This window comes from Arvicanthis niloticus, chromosome 23 (genome assembly GCF_011762505.2).
Source record: "Arvicanthis niloticus isolate mArvNil1 chromosome 23, mArvNil1.pat.X, whole genome shotgun sequence".
In the NCBI taxonomy this organism is placed as follows: Eukaryota; Metazoa; Chordata; class Mammalia; order Rodentia; family Muridae; genus Arvicanthis; species Arvicanthis niloticus.
Window position 1 is genome coordinate 10,784,830 of NC_133430.1, and position 13,966 is coordinate 10,798,795.

The 13,966-nt window shown below is 45.6% G+C and overlaps 1 protein-coding gene across 3 annotated transcripts in view; it reads left to right on the top strand.

Annotated features, from left to right (window-relative positions):
- Positions 1–22: 22 nt before the first annotated feature.
- Positions 23–13,966, top strand: part of Setd3 (SET domain containing 3, actin N3(tau)-histidine methyltransferase) — a 70,398-nt gene continuing 56,454 nt past the window's right edge. Inside the window, exons 1-2 of one of the 3 annotated variants that reach the window (XM_076921230.1) lie at positions 23–209; positions 13,237–13,346. In XM_076921230.1, the coding sequence (XP_076777345.1) occupies positions 13,244–13,346 (103 nt within the window). In that variant the 5' untranslated portion in view covers positions 23–209; positions 13,237–13,243. Of the gene's footprint in view, positions 210–13,236; positions 13,347–13,966 lie in introns of those variants that run through there. The other 2 variants (XM_076921232.1, XM_076921231.1) reach the window with 2 other exon arrangements.

The window sequence follows — 13,966 nt, forward strand, 5'->3', positions numbered from 1 at the left end:
CCCGTGGGCGGGGCCCAAGGGCGGGCGGAGCCGGGTTGGGCCTGGGCGGCGGGGCTGTCTCTGGCTGCGGTCCTGCCCCTCCCGTCCGGCCGCCGCCGCCGCCGCCGCCACCGCCGCCGCCGCCGCCGCCGCCTGGGGGTTGGTTGAGGCGGACGGTGGGGTCCCGGCCGGAGTGTGGTACCGCCGCTGCGCGTAGGCGAAGCGGGCAGGTGAGTGCGGACGGCACGCTCCAGCGTGAGGCCCGCGGGCCGAGGGGACGGGGTTCCGCCGCTCCTGACGCTGTGAGGCCGGCGGGGCAGGCTCCGAGGTCTGGTGGTCGGCCGCGGCCGAGCTCTCGGGGCCTGAGCGGCTGCGGGCTCCGAGGCCAGGCAGGCCTTTTCCCTGAGAGGACTTGCGGGCGTCTGCAGCTTCTCTCTGCCACTGGGACGGGGGGCAGGCGGCAGGTGCAGGGCGCGGCCTGGGCGCGGCCTGGGCGCCGCCCTCGGGTGCGGCCGGGGCCCGGAGCGCGCGCGGGGCGCTGGGACTGCGTGCGGCGGGCTGCAGCCTTGGTTTCCTTCCTCCGGCGGCGGGCGCACGCGGCTTGGGGCCGAGGCGCCTCTCTCTGCAGCTCTCCGTTGCCCACCGGGAGCCCGGCCCCCGCGCCTTGTCCTCCACTGTCCGCTCGCAAAGGCAGGCGTAGAAAATAGGTCAGTGTTTCTTCCCACGCGCCGCTGGCCGAGGTCCACACGCGACGATCGCGCTGCGAGAGAGAAGCATTCAGTGCTCTTGGAGTTTGCCATTCCGTGTTTCAACTCTTCCTTCTCGCGGCTGCAGCCTGGGGTTGCGACTCTGCCTCTTCTCCCTGGTTGCCACTCTCGGAGAAGGAGCTGATTAGTGACGTGCGCCACTGGCTGCGAGGGGCCTCACCCCCGCCGCGTCGTGGTGTCAGGAGAGGACGTTGGTGCATTTCAGAAGTAGGCACACGTTGAGGATGACTTGGGGCATGCTGTAATCCATTTCTAAACCAACACGGTGTTGTTACCGAAGTAAACACACTTGAACAGGATGTTGACAGTCATTTTGCCTTGCAGACCCTCAGAAGACTTGAGGTTTTAGTATTGGATGTAACAGAACTGCATCTAGGAAGGCCGAGGCGGGGGATCATGAGTTTCAGGCCTGCCAGAGCTTTATAGGGAGACCCTGTTGAAAACACATAAAAACTAAAACCAGAATTGGCCATTGAAAGTGTGGGTTTTTTGTATGTAAGTGATAATGTCCCCATTTTTCCTTTCAAAGGCGATGCTGAGGGTATTTTTAAAATGAGTTTTAAACAGTGATAGTCTTGGGGAGTTTTAAGTGAATTCACCTGTAAAATAAAAGGACGTTTCCCCTCCAAGTTAAAAAGTGTGTCTAGACTCACTGGAATCATTACCTACAGTATGTATGTGGGCTCCTACCTGTAGAGGCTCACTTTATAGATGGGTCTCTGGGTGCTGCGATCGATATTTTGGTAGAATTCCATCCATTTGGGAATGAGTTTTTCTGGGGCTTAAGAAAATCGTTTGCAAAGCCAAGTTCTGAAAAGCTACAGAAGAAAATCTTTCTGGGACTCTAAACAACCCTGGTCTTTATTTCCCCAACCCTCCTCACTGTGAGTTTCTTTCTCTTGTTTGACGTATTACTAATATCTGGATATGCAACTCTAGTTCCCTTGAAGGGAAGTGATTGCTGCTTCTCCCTCCTCTTTCACTGTGCAAACATCTCAGTGAAGCTATGCTGGACTTGAAGATCCAAACACTTTGCTGCTGTGGCCTCTAGCAATGAAGTTTCCGTTCCTTTTCTCTTTATAAATGTCCAGTAAAATTTTCACTGAAATGCTGTTAGCTGGGCCTTGTGACAACTAACAGTAGCCCCAGCTACTCAGGGGCCTGAGGCAGGAGGATCATAGGTTCAAAGCTAGTCTGGACTGTGTGAGAGACCCTGTCTGGGCATCTACCTAAGTGTTAGAGTGTTTGCTCATTGTGTGAGAAGGCCTGAATTCCATCTCCAGTACTACACATGTACATGTCATTGACTATTTTTTATGTGATGGATATTTAGGCCAAATTTAAAGATGATTAAGCCATTTCTTTAGAAGCCATGTGGTAATAAGACAATGAGGAGGTTCTATTCAGGTTTGGGTTGTTACTGTTCTGTAGGTCAGCCATTAGAAAACTGTTTTTATGTTGAGCACTGTGGTGAACAGTCAGCAGCCTTCTAAATCTTGATCACACCTAAAAGAGAATGTTAAAGATGACAGTGCTCAACAGAATAGCACCAGGAGCACATGGAGCAGGCTTGCTTGTGGTAAGCTGATGCCCCTGATCCTAGCCTGAACTGCTTCCATGCAGTGGGGAAGTATTTGCATATAACTTGCACACTAACCTCTCTCAAGGTTTGCGTTGTCTGTACATTACTTCCAGTACTTATTACAATGTCTCTGCCCTGCAAATAGCCATCCGACTGTGTCCTTCAGGGAGTGAGTAGTCACCAGAAGACGTTTGTATATGTTCAGTAGTGGTGAACTTCTGTCTGTCCCCTTACCCATTTCCATCTGCTGGTGGCTGACTGTGCAATGGAACGGTGGACAAGGGAGAGTAGCTGTGATTGATGCTGTGTGGATGGAATGTTGGTAAAACTGTGAGTGAAGTGTACTATGGCTTCTGCAAGCCGGGTGAGGCTTTCCAAGTTTCTGAACTGTTTTAGTTACAAAGTCTGTCTCAGTTTGACTCAGAAGTAGCTGCTAGAAATGTAACTGTTTGTTGTGTAGTTTGCTGGAATGTTCCCTGTCTTTAGAAAGTGGTGGCCTGCTCTTAGCTAAAGAGCGTGGTGATTTTGTGTGTGTGTGTGCGCGAGCGTGCGTGTGCTCATGAGCACACTCCTATGTATTCCTGGTCTCATGAAGGTCAAAAAAAAAAAAAAAAAAAAAAAAGGATTACCTTGAACTGGATTTACTACATGGTTGTGAGCTGCCGGATGTGGATGTCAGGAACCAAATGCAGGTCCTCTGAAAGAACATGAAATGCTGTTGTCTAAGTAACCATCTCTCTAGCCCCTTAGTGATACATTGTCTTTTACAAAGAAGTTGAGACAAAACTTAAGTATATTAATAGTCTTATTTAAAAAATCTTTAATTAGAAGAATATACAATAATAGTTTTTTGTGTTAAGTTTGTCAAGTAACTTAAGCCAGAAATAAACCTCATCAACCTTGTTTCCACTTGGGAATTTCCTCTGGGTTTTAGAAATAAACACATCATTAGACTAGGGGCACAAAACAGGTATCAACAAGTTTCAAGTGAAAAAAAAAAAGAAAATAATTATACATAAAATTCAAAATAAAAGACTTAGAATCTTTTTGTTTTCTTATTTAAAATAGTTTCCCTGTTAGTAGAAACAAGGATTTTGCTGAAGTTAGGCCTTGAAAGGAAACTGAATGATTTCTGATTACCAGGCCAAAGGGAATGTTTAACCTTTGGCAAGTCTCAGCTCAGTAAGGGCGGGAGGGAGAGCAGATGAATGGAGCTAGAAGAGGTGTTGTAACAAACAGTCTCAAAGAATGGAGGTGGGTTGGAGAATACATGGGACTGGGTGTCTACAATTGTGCTTTTATACATTTTTTTCCTTTTTTATTGACAAAAATTGTGCATACCCAGAACTCAGTAATACTTGGTGTTTTAGGGTTAACACTGTCTGTGATTCTGAGTTTTAGTTTCTTTTTAAAGTGCTGGGGTTGAGCCCAGGGCCTCCCAGGCAGGTGGTATAAATGTCTAGACCTTTAAAAAAGCTCTTAGTCTGAGGTAAGGTCTCAGTAGGTTGTGTTGTGTTGTCCTTGAACTTTTTGTTTGCTTGTTTGTTTTTCAAGACAGGATGTTTCTGTGTAGCCCTGACTGTCCTGGAACTCTCTGTAGAGTTTAAAGGTTGGCATTAAGCTCAGAGATCTACCTGCCTTTGCCTCTCCAGCTCTGGGATTAAAGGCATCTGCCACCATTGCCTGGCTGTTCTTGAACTTTTGACCCTTTTGCTTCAAGTTCCCAAGTAGCTGGATGGTAGACAAAGACACTAAGTTCTCTTCCCTACCCTCTGCTCTCCCTGGAGCTTGCACTCTTCGTGTGTCAGTCTCCCAGTTCACTTTCCATTTTAAAGATTACAGTTCATTAGGACATGAGATGGTCTTAAAGGCATTTACAATTAGGAGGTGTTAACAATTTCAATTTGAGAAAATAGGCCTGACTTCAGTGTCAACAGTTTTCTAAGCACAACTAAGAAAAAGTAAGAATTAGGAATGAGAAGTAGTATTAAAGTTGCTTTTACTCTGAAGTGTTTATTAATGAGTAATGAAGTTTTGGGGTTGTTAATTACCATTGTCATGGTCATCTAATTGGCTTCTGCAAGTGTTTGATCTGTAACAAGGATGTGAATTACAGAGATGAAAGTAAGATTTGTCTGATTGAGGGAAGTTCCTTTATAAGTTTTGTTCATGTCCCATATTTAACTGAGGCATTCCTGCATACTTGGACAAAGCAAGCAAAATAGCCTTATTCTTAGAAAAACCAAAAAGAAAACTCTTATGCCCATATATTTTGCTACAAGAATATGTTGCCTTTTTGAACATTAGGGATAGCAGTGATCGTGACTGGTTTTGAGCCAAATCCTCAACATATGCTTGCTTATCAATAAGCTCCATGGTTGAGAAGTACTAATGAAGCTCTCGCACTGGCCGAACTTATTATCTTATATGAATTAATTAGTCTCATCTGTTGTGTATGCTCACTTGATTGCATGACAGACAGTGTAAGCCCAGACCACGAACTTAGGATGAGAACAGTCATTGGAAACTGCCACAATACATGGCAGGAATGATACGGTTTCAGCAGCCTGGAGGGTCAACCTGGAATAACCTAACGGCAGAATTACTGCATTCACTTGAATATTTAGGTTTAGTGTAGTGCACCTGTCTTACTGTACACAGTTTATGTGATGCATAGCTTTATTTGATCTCCTCTCATCTTAAAGGCTATAATAGGGCCATGTGTCCCATGAGACACTCAAGAAATATACATGGGACAAGAGAATGGATTCTCTTGGTTTATAAACCACCTAGAACAACCTTACAAAAATTAATAAGATCTTGAGTTGAGTCCCACTGAAGTGTGACTCCCTCAGATTGCCTCAGAAGGGCTTTTGCTGCCTTGCTCTCTGGAAGGCTGTGTACAGAGTTTGTTTACTTTTGAGAACCTGGGAGGGTAGAGAACCTGGAGAACAAAAACATGGAAGCCATCTTCACAGAATTTGCACAGGTCACAGAGGAGTAGCTCACAAGTCAGAGACTGCTTCAGAAATGAGCAGGCAGGACCGATGGCCATCAGTACCTGCCACGGATCAGAGGACTCCAAGGCCGAGTGGATGCTTCAGGTTGTGAGTTTGTTAGCCAGCCTCGTGTTTTCAGACCAGAATCAGATAGTGGATAGCGATGCATTGGCAGTCGATGGTGCCATAGTGCTGTACCTAAGCGTTTACATGATCATCTCAGAGGTATCTTCCAGTCCTGATGCACCGTAATTTCAGAATCTAGAATCTCATGTTTGGAGTGTAAGTGGCTTCAAGGTGATTTAGCAGGTTACAGCTGTCCTGTTACTATTTAACACCCATGTCTTTGTTTTTGAGAGAGCTGTAATAGATGTGATTCCTGACTCCTTACTTTATTATTATTTTTAGATAATTGTTTTAAATAGGAGCCTCATGGGGACTGAGGAGACTCCTTTCTTGGAAGGATGGTAGATATCAGAACATTGGTTTTTGATGCAGCATGTAGAAAAGGTAAAACTAATCTCAACGTGCAGGTATTGCCCTGGTGGCAAGGAGCAGAGGAGAGGACAGCCCAAGGTTTAGCTCAGGTCACTGCTTCTAAGGACATGCATGGTTGACAAAGAGATATCCTGGCAGGCTGTATTCAGGGGCTTACACTTTGCACAAGTTCGTTACAGGTTTACTAGTTCTTTCATAGATGTCACCTGCTCATTCAGATAATGAATTTTTTTTTTTTTTTTTTTTTTTTGTCAATGATCAGTTTATGTCATTCTGACAGAGACTTAGACAGATTTAGGCTTTACCCCAAGTGTAACAGACACTCCATTATGTTCAGCCTGCTTGCCCAGTTATCATGGTCTGGCTTGTCACTTGGCAGGAATAGATGGACACCTCGTCTGTTTCTTCAGGTTTCTCAGTTTCTCAGCATGCTGTTCCTCACTGATGTTAAAGTAATTAGACCTGCACAGGCAGTTAGTAGAGCTGTAGAGCTTCAGGCTGATCTGGTGTGTTCCCTCACATCACTGTTGCCATTCGGACACACCTGATGCCTTCTATAGGGATGCAGTAGTCACTGATGATGGTCTATGGCACTGCTGCTGCTGCCTGCATGGGAAGGCTTGAGTTCAGGGTTCATCCACTCACTGTCAAGAAACCCGGAGTTAATATCACTGTGCTTATAATTTAATATCAGCTCAAAGCCATTTATCCTGAAAAACAACCAGATGGTTTGAAATCCAGAATTATTGTTTAAATTTCTGGGAAAATAGTCAATATTTTTGCGGAAAGGAACATTTTAAATTCTCAAGTTACTCTGCATATATATGATAGTCCAAATTATTCTATAATGAGATTAAACTTTGTTTGTGTTGATACTTAAGTAGCTACTGAGTCAAAAGCTGTTCTTGTAACTGCTTGCTTGCCTTGGCTTCTTGATTCCTTTGAGTCTATGGCATATAGCACCTCCATTGATTCCAGAGTGTTGTGCTGGTTGGTGGGTACCAGCCACATTGGTGTAAATTATTGTGGCATGGCATGCTGTGGGCCAGCCATGCTGGTGTAAGTTATTATGGTGTGGCATGCTGGTCCAAGTCAGAATGTGCTTCTGGTAACTGTCAGTTCCAGTTCACCTGGCACCATGTGAAACCAAGGCACCAATGTGAAGTACCTTGTCAGTGCTGTGTTTGGGACAGAAAATGCTGCCCTGTGTCTTTCTGTTTCCCAACTCGTTCTGCCTGTATTGCGATGTTTGATTTTCATGGTCTACAGAGTAGTTAGTGAAACGAGGAAGGGCATACTTCCTGTTCTTCTATGCACATTGGCTGGCTTCACCTCCTCAAGTGCATTTTACAGCTGGAGGCTTGGAGCAGGAGGAAGCACATGAACAGAGCCTCCTTCAGAAGACCCAGCTGCAAAGTTGGGTCAGTGCAAACTACATTGAAAAGTAGATGATGCTGGGCCTGAGTTAGGTTTCCTGGGAAAATTGCCAAATAAGTACTATCAAAAATGTTTATTCTAGTTGTACTTAGTTCAGAGCAGCATTTTTAGGAAGAACAAATTTGTATCCTTTCCATTTTGATGTATAAAATGAGTTACACATCATATATAATGAGTTAAGCCAGGCAGTGATGGCACACGCCTTTAATCCCAGCACTTGGGAGGCAGAGGCAGGTGGATTTCTGAGTTTGAGTCCAGCCTGGTCTACAGAGTAAGTTTCAGGGCAGCCAGGGCTACACAGAGAAACCCTGTCTCGAAAAACCAAAAAAAAAAAAAAAAAAAAAAAAAAAGAGTTAAGTATTTAGCCCTCACTCTGTCACCTCCTCCTCCTCTTTAGCCATGGTCCCCAAAATATGGTCTATTTAGTTTTCTGTATAGATTAGAATGGGAAATAATTCAATGGTGACATTTGTCAGTAGTCACAATTGTCCCAGTATACTCGCCTGCAGTTTAACAGTTATGATGTTTGTCTCCCTAGTTACATAGGGAGATGGCTGATGGACTTGCTGAGTAGTTTGTATTGATTTAAAACGGCCAGGCTTGAGGAGCCTATACCCTTTATAAACTTTTGGGTGGTGAATGGAGACAGGGGGGTGGACTGACAGCAAGGCCTGCTTCTGTAGGTGCCTCCTGAAAGTGAAACTGCTGATTTCCCCAGCAGCCTTTCCTTCCTCCCTTCCTCCCTTCGCCTAAAGTAATACTGTTGTGGTTGGTGTTTAGGCCTTCTGCTTCTCCCATGATAGTTCATGTGCATTTCAGTCTAAACTTCAGGGGAGAGATCTTTTACTTACCTTGTACTATACAGCTAGCATCTAATGAGAGCAAGGGGGAAAGGGACAAGGAAAGAGTAAGAGCATAGGTGCCTAATTTAGTATATGTTCACATGAATATGTAGAACAAATATTAGTAATAAATATTTGGTTTTTATAGGAAACTGGTGAGTGACTACCACACACACACCCACGTACACATACACTCACACACACACACTCACACACTCACACACACTCACACACACACACACACACACACACACACACTCACGAGTGTTAAAGATGTGCTCGGTACCTCTTTGGCAGCTTTGTTTAAAAGTTGGAAACAGGCACCCAAGTTAGCTGAATCACAAAACGAACCATTGTGTGTAGCAAAGTTTTGAATCCTAAGTGTGAAGTCTGGGTAATCATTTCAAGTCCACAAGGTAGGAAAATCACACAGCATAGCTCAGCTTTGTTCGTGAAAACTGTCAAAGAAGAATTGGATTTAGGAAGCCGCTTTTCTGCTATTCTCTCAGCCATACTCCTTAAACTGTACTTCCCCCCTTGCCATCTTTACTTACTTGGACATTTGGAGAATTACCTTTGCTGCTTTACTTTGAGTGTGACCTAGTTTCTTTCTGGCCTCAACTGTGGGACCTACAGGCCTGGCTCCCTGGTTTTGTCATCCTTCACATTCATCACTATTGCCTGCCCAAGGAGATAGGAGAGCTTGTTTGTTCAAGTGCCTTTATGTTTAGAGTCAGCCTGGATGCTGCATGGTCCATGGCGTCAAGCTGGGGTCTGCCGAGTGGTGACTGGTCTTGCGGCCAAGTCACAGCACTCTCTGAGCTTCCCAACAGCTGGAGCCATCAGTATTGACCTCACTGGGCTGTGCTGGCCACATGGATGGACAAATGCTTGTGGCCCTTGTAGTAAGTACCCCATTTCCCTGTGAGCTTCCAGCTGTGCTTGGTCATTGCTCTTCCTTTGGTACCAGAAGCAAGTAATATCCTGCTTCGCCTCCTTCAAAGAGACTAAAATCACACAAAAAATGTAAATATATTTCCAGAGGTTCTGTTATTTAATATAGTAAAGTCTTTCTGTATATGTACAATGGTCAAGCTGTGTCTCACCCGCCCTGTATAAATGTATATTTTTCTTTAAGAATTGTCCTCATTCTTCAGTAGAAGTCATTAAACATGAAGTCATTGTTTCAGTCTGACTGTATGGTTTGGTTATGAAGTGCCTTGCAAATGCCTCTTGTGTTCAAGGTTTGTCAAAAAGTCATGGATCCTTAGGGCTCTGGCCTCAGTAGTGGATTTGGTGTTCAGAGGCTGAGAACTCTGGGAGCCCCAAGACTGAGAACCCTGGAAACTTATCTTTTGTGTGGAATAAATTAAGAGATGGCCCAGTTTAGAATCCTGTACTTTAGGGAGATGTGTTCTGCTGGGACCCAGACAATTACTCTCCTTCCCTTCTGTAAGTGGAGTTCTGTGTGGACCAGGGATGATTACTTCCTGTCTCTAAGAGCTGCAGGACTGTGGGAGGGAAGCAGTCCAAAGAGACAAGAGACCAAATCCTGCGATAAACCAAGCTTTTATCATTTGTTCATGACCTTGCCTTTGAACTTTCCTCACTGACTTTCGTAGGAGTGATAGTCGTGTGTGTGTGTGTGTGTGTGTGTGTGTGTGTGTGTGTGTGTGTGTGGTTTAGAAGTCCCTAAGGCCACTGTGGACAGTTTTTGCAGGGCCTCAAAAAGTATGTGGGAAACTATACCAGAAGCCTAGATGAGACATGGCTGTGTTCCAGAACATAGACCAACCCATGGAGCTAAGTAGCATAAAGGATAGAGGGAGTGAAGCAAGCAGGTAGAGTAGGTGAGACAGTTCGTCCTTCTAAGGGTGAACCTGCTGGGAGGTCAAGTGTTAGCACTGAGCTGTGGACAGACGTGAAGTTGAGTAGAAGAACCCAGATGGTGTATAAATAGGATTGTGTATGTAAAGTTCAAGAAGAGGAAACGGACCAAGGGGAATAGAAAGAAGGTAAGCTAGGTGTTTCCGGAGATGCCTGTGGACTAGAAAGCGCCTGGTGGGTGGTTGGGTGCATTGGATGGTCTCCTTACTTTAATGGAAGTGGAAACTATGTGGCATATGGATAAGCTAATGAAACACACACACACACACACACACACACACACACACACACACCCTTTCAAAGGTTAAATTACTGACGGGGTTTCCAAATTTTATCTTTAATACATTTGTGTCTATTACTGTTTCTAGAAGCTGGCCATTTTTGGACGTAACTATTTATTCGTATTGTTTACTTAGCTGTATGACAGTTACTGTCAAAGAACTCTGTGGTGCTTTCACATCACTGACATAGTTAATGCGCTCTCACACAGAATAGGCATTTGACATTTTCTGTATCTCTCCAGGGGATAGATACTTGGGCAGCAGCTTCAGGATCACAGGTTTAGCCCCATTTGAACTATAAGATACTTTCCTTGATAGCTCCGTGTAGTATCCACTGTGGAGCAACGGCCCTGTGCTGAGGTCTGAGCTGAGGTCTTATTTGTAGTCTTAGGACTATAAATAAGAGATAGAGCGTTCCCTCAAGGAGCCTGGTGTCTGGGGCAAGATGGAGAGGAGTGGGCTTTGCCTTAGTCTTGTACCACAGTAACTGAAGGGCATTTAAGAAATTGTTGGGATGTGAAGGACAGAAAACTATGACTGGGAACACTGGAAAAGCTTTCAGGAGATACCTAGATAGGAGTTTGGGAAAAAGCAGCTACTGAACAAAGTGACTGAGGTGTTGGGTGACGACTGGCAGGGAGGAAGTGGAAGGATGTATTCAGAGGTACTGGTGATCTGTACTAGGACTGGGAGCCTTTGGGATAGCTGGCCCATAAGGTTCTGTGGAATGGGGTAGTAGGAGGAAGGGTTGGTTTAGTAGCAGAGAGGGGTTTAGTCAGGGAGAGAGACAGACTGTTGTCAGAGCAGGAGGTATGTAGAATGAAGTTGCTGGAGATACTCAGGTGAGAGCAGGTGGGGACTGGCAGGGGATGTTTTGTGATGTATTTAACTGGTATTTAACCCTGTTGGTCTGGAAGAACTTTTAAGCTTTTTTGACCCTGAAATACCATAGGCTTCCTGGCATGTAGATGGAGGCCGTGTGGGAGTGGCAGCGCTCAGTTTAGGTTGTAGCTTACATTTCTTACCTATTAGGTGACCTTGGACAGAGAAAGGATGTGATTGCCCAAGGAGCTGATCTTAACTAGGTGGTGCCTGGTAATAGGGTGGACACTGAGAATGGGGAGATTGCTGTGGCTTCTTAAATGAACCCTTGGAGGTGCTAGCACCAGGGCTGGGAAGGTGAGGGCAGAGGATCTCGTAAGTAAAGCCCCTTCCTCACAGTGCTGGTCTTGAGTCACTTAGAGACTCACAGGATAGCAGGTCTTGATAATAGGACTGGAGCCAGAGGTCCATTGCATGTCACCAGTAGTGTGCTTCTGCAGTTCTTGCAGGCCAGCAGGTCTGCTGTATTTGGAAGTATGATTAAAAAGTTATAACTACTGGGAACCTTGGTGGCTTTCATTTTTTGCAGGCTGAGTTCTGTGGTCTGTGTAGATGTACCATGTCTCCATGGACCTGGGTGGGCTTGATTCCCAGACAAAGACATGGTGCTCTGTCCAGCGTGTGTCCTTGTTAGTTGAGTGTCAGTGATGATGGAGAGGGAGCACCTGCCTCCCTTCCAGGACTCACAGGAAGGTGCATAAGCACCTCCTCCTGCCCCGCCCAGCTTTTGATCTCAAAGCAGCGGCTGCCTTTTAGTTTCCTAACTGTTTTACATGTTGTACTGGTGCCTTGTATCCAGGGGACTGACACCCAGTGCTTCACATCCTTTCACTAGCTTTCAGGTAAGTCACTTGTGATATGATACATTAGATGTGAAAGAGAAGACGGACCTCTTTGTAAAGAGTGTTTTTTCCTATTTGAGTACCTGCCTGACTTGAGTGGCTTCAGTGACAGTGATCTTAGTAGGTGAATCACATTCTAAACTCTGTTCTGTCACAGTTCCTCATGGCAGGCAGTCATGTCTTTCCCTTTTGATGTTGCACATTAAACCCAGGTTGTGCCCATCACCATTAAGCTCCATGCCCATCATTACACCAGCCCATCCGTTTCTTCATTGTAATAAATGGCCCAAGTAGGCATTGTGTCCTCCCTGAGAATGGTCTAAGTCTTCATCCAAGGGCTCCATGAATGGAGTATCACTGGGGTAGCCTGGACCACGACAGTGAGCTTCTTTCCAAAACATTGGATCCGTAAGTCCCAGCACTCAGCAAGGAGCTTACCCCCTCTTTGGGCTTCCCTTTATTTGCTGACTTGCTTCACCAGGTTCCACTTGTGAATGGCCTGAGCCTTGCTTCCTTTAGACATGTATGTCAGCTCCTCATGGTCTTTACTCAGAGTGCCGTTGTTCTGTCCTTTGTCTCACTACCTCATTTGTTTGTGAGTATCCTAGTCATTTCTCATGTAAAGACTGCTGGCACAAGGTTCGCGTGGCTAAAAGTGCAAGACTGAGCAGAGATGAGAAACCCTGTGCAAGACTAGGGTCTACATGGCCTGTGAAACTTGTCTTCAGTGCCTACACTTGCTGTTTAAAGCATGTTGGATTTTCTATTGAACAGAATATGGGCATTAGACTAGCTATCCAAATGTGTATCTTCAGTGTTTGTCTGGGAGGACTAAGTTATCACTATGGGAAGTGGTTGTTTTAAGGAGGAGTGACTGAGGATCTAGTATTTCTGACCCTACCCGACCGTGTGTGTGTCTGATACACACATGAGCATTATCCCTTAGTTGTCCTGCAGTAATGCATCAGTTGCACTGTGAAACTCTGTATAGCTACAATGTGTAGAGTAGGATCTGCCTCTGCCCTGGTTTCATGGGTGACAAGGAGTGCACGTTGTCTCCCGAGACTGCTGTGCATGCTTCTCTTACCTGTTTGAAGGCTTCAGGTGATTTATACATTTCCCCTCAGAAACTTCAAGATCTCAGCATGGAAAGATGATGGTGCTCTTATGCCACATCTAATTTCTTAATTTTATTCTTTGATGATAATAACTTTCATTTCTTTGTCTTTTCTCTTTGTAGTCAGAAAATGGGTAAGAAGAGTCGAGTGAAAACTCAGAAATCAGGTACTGGGGCCACAGCCACCGTGTCACCAAAGGAAATCTTGAACCTGACAAGTGAGCTGTTGCAGAGTAAGTGTCCTGTTCTCTACCCCCCATCCCATCCCACCAGCTGTCCTTGCCACACAGTGCCTTTTACTCCTCTGCAGGGGCGCGGGGCTCCCCGGCCTACAGCAGACAGGTCTTCTGTACAGCAGCTTGTGCGCTGCCTGCCATCCTTAGAAGCCATGGACCGGGACGTTGCAGAGCTTCCCTCACCCCAGTCCCCTCTGCAGAGTGTGGGTGTCAGCTTGGGCATGTAACTGTCAGCCATTGGGCATGATCCTTTCCAGACCCATGGGCAAGAACCGGTTCTACTGCTCTTCAGCAAACTGCTGGGCTCAGTGTCCATTAGCAAACACAGATCACTGTCTCCAGCCACTTGACAGGTACCACACGAGATCTGGCATGCGAGGATGTGCCGGGGCTCTTAGCCCGAGGCAAGCCCATCATACCTCCCAGGGAGCCATCCGTCCTTCTAGAACAGAATAGCTCACCTTTTTTTCTCAGTGATTACATAAGTTTGTTTGGTTTTCACATGAAGCCTGAGAGTTCTGAGTTTAAAATGAAGTGTTGTTGCCCACACTTTTTTAAGCTAAAGTATTTTGATAATTTTGAGTTGTGGGTTCAAAGTGGCGCTGCTGATGCCTTGG